This window comes from Papaver somniferum, chromosome 9 (genome assembly GCF_003573695.1).
Source record: "Papaver somniferum cultivar HN1 chromosome 9, ASM357369v1, whole genome shotgun sequence".
Lineage (NCBI taxonomy): Eukaryota > Viridiplantae > Streptophyta > Magnoliopsida > Ranunculales > Papaveraceae > Papaver > Papaver somniferum.
The window spans coordinates 138,506,086-138,507,703 of record NC_039366.1 but is presented as its reverse complement, the minus strand read 5'-3'; the positions used below and the strand labels follow the sequence as shown (position 1 = coordinate 138,507,703).

The 1,618-nt window shown below is 36.5% G+C and overlaps 1 protein-coding gene across 1 annotated transcript; it reads right to left on the bottom strand.

Moving 5' to 3' along the window:
• Positions 1-598: 598 nt before the first annotated feature.
• Positions 599-1,114, bottom strand: LOC113312625 (NDR1/HIN1-like protein 10). The gene has a single exon (XM_026561363.1). The coding sequence runs from the start codon at positions 1,112-1,114 to the stop codon at positions 599-601; it is 516 nt and encodes a 171-aa protein (XP_026417148.1).
• Positions 1,115-1,618: the final 504 nt, after the last annotated feature.

Here is a 1,618-nt window from a genome sequence, read left to right as displayed (position 1 = left end):
ATTGCATATAAATATATCTGCTATCTACACGATCAAAGTGTGGAAGCATTCACCAGAAAACCCTTTTCTAACTTTAAACTTTCTCAAAATAGACGAGTTCCGTATTAAGTTGTCTCCCTGTTACATTCTAATACGCGTGGTATACCTTTCATTAGTACATAATTCATTGACAGGGAGAGAGAACGACATCAGACGAATTTTACAGAAGGAAGTCGAAACCCATTGTTTAAGCAAGAAAGTTGTTAAAACAGAAGATATTAAACGAAAACAAGTAGGTGAACTGCATAGAGAGAACTAATCAAACCTTTGATCTGTTTTCAATACTTACACGTACAACAGTGGGAGTCACTTGGGAAATATTCCAACAAGGGATTTTGAGAGACTTTGAGAGAGTCCAATGGTTTCTACATGTAAATACTGCCTTTTGAATCAATCCTAGAGGTGGTAATGAGAGTAATAAATTAACCTGTCTATAATAAATCTAAAAGATGAAAATAATTCATGAACTTTTATGTACAGAGCCATTTTCAACCTTCATTTATTTGTTTGGGATACATTAATTCAGGAAGAAAAAACTGAAAGGTAGAGATCTCAAAACTCAATCGGATGAGTCCAAGTTCACGGTGGATACCTTGCACCTCTTATTAGTGTTAAATACTCCACCAGTTACTGTTTGGTTATTAGACGAAGAACCCAACAGCGGAAGTCTCAATAATCCGCATTTAGCGATGATACCGACGTTGCTGCCCCTTCCACCACCAGCGTACGTCAACTTGGATGTCAGGTAGAGTTCTACATGAATGCTATAACTTCCATCCCTCTGATCATTGTTGAAATCTCTAAGATCAGGACCCCGTAGTTTTAACGAGGCTTTCCCCTGAAATACAGGATTAAGGACTGTTGTGTTCTTACTGCCTTGTCGGAAAGGCGTCAAAGAAACCAAAGCCAAATCCTTACCGTAACAATAAGTTGTAGAGCCAATATAATAGTAAGATATACTCGTCTTCTTGTTACTGTTCCTCAAGGAGATGTTTAGTGCCAGATTGTAATGAAGTATGTCATCATTGGTTAAGTAGAATTTTGTTAATGAAGCATCAATGACATGGAACTTCATGTTTTTGTATGGGAGGACACCTAAAAATACGATTAGACATACAAATCCTCCGATGAAGATCACTGTGGTGAGCAAACAAGAACAACAAAGACATCGACCCCCCATATATACAAAATAGCTATAGAGATCCAAAGAGACAGATTTAGTTTCAAAAAATGAAATTTAAAGGTGTTGAACTTTAGAAGGACCTATGTGATGGAAGCTGATGAAATAGTTGGGTGTTGTACTCAATAACTTAGTTGGGTGTTGATGAATCAGAAGTAGACTGAAACAAACTGGAAGATTTTGGATAGATTAGATGATGATGGGATCTTACATTCATTGACATGGTCAGACAAACAACTTTGAGAAGTTAACTAAAATCAAAGTCTAAGCGAATAATGTATACCCAACTTGAAGCAGGAAAATAAGTGGAAATTTATACAAGAGCTTATTGTAATATGATTATATCACATATCTCGAACCAGGTGGTGTAGACAAGTCAAACCAAGACCAAAACGAGAT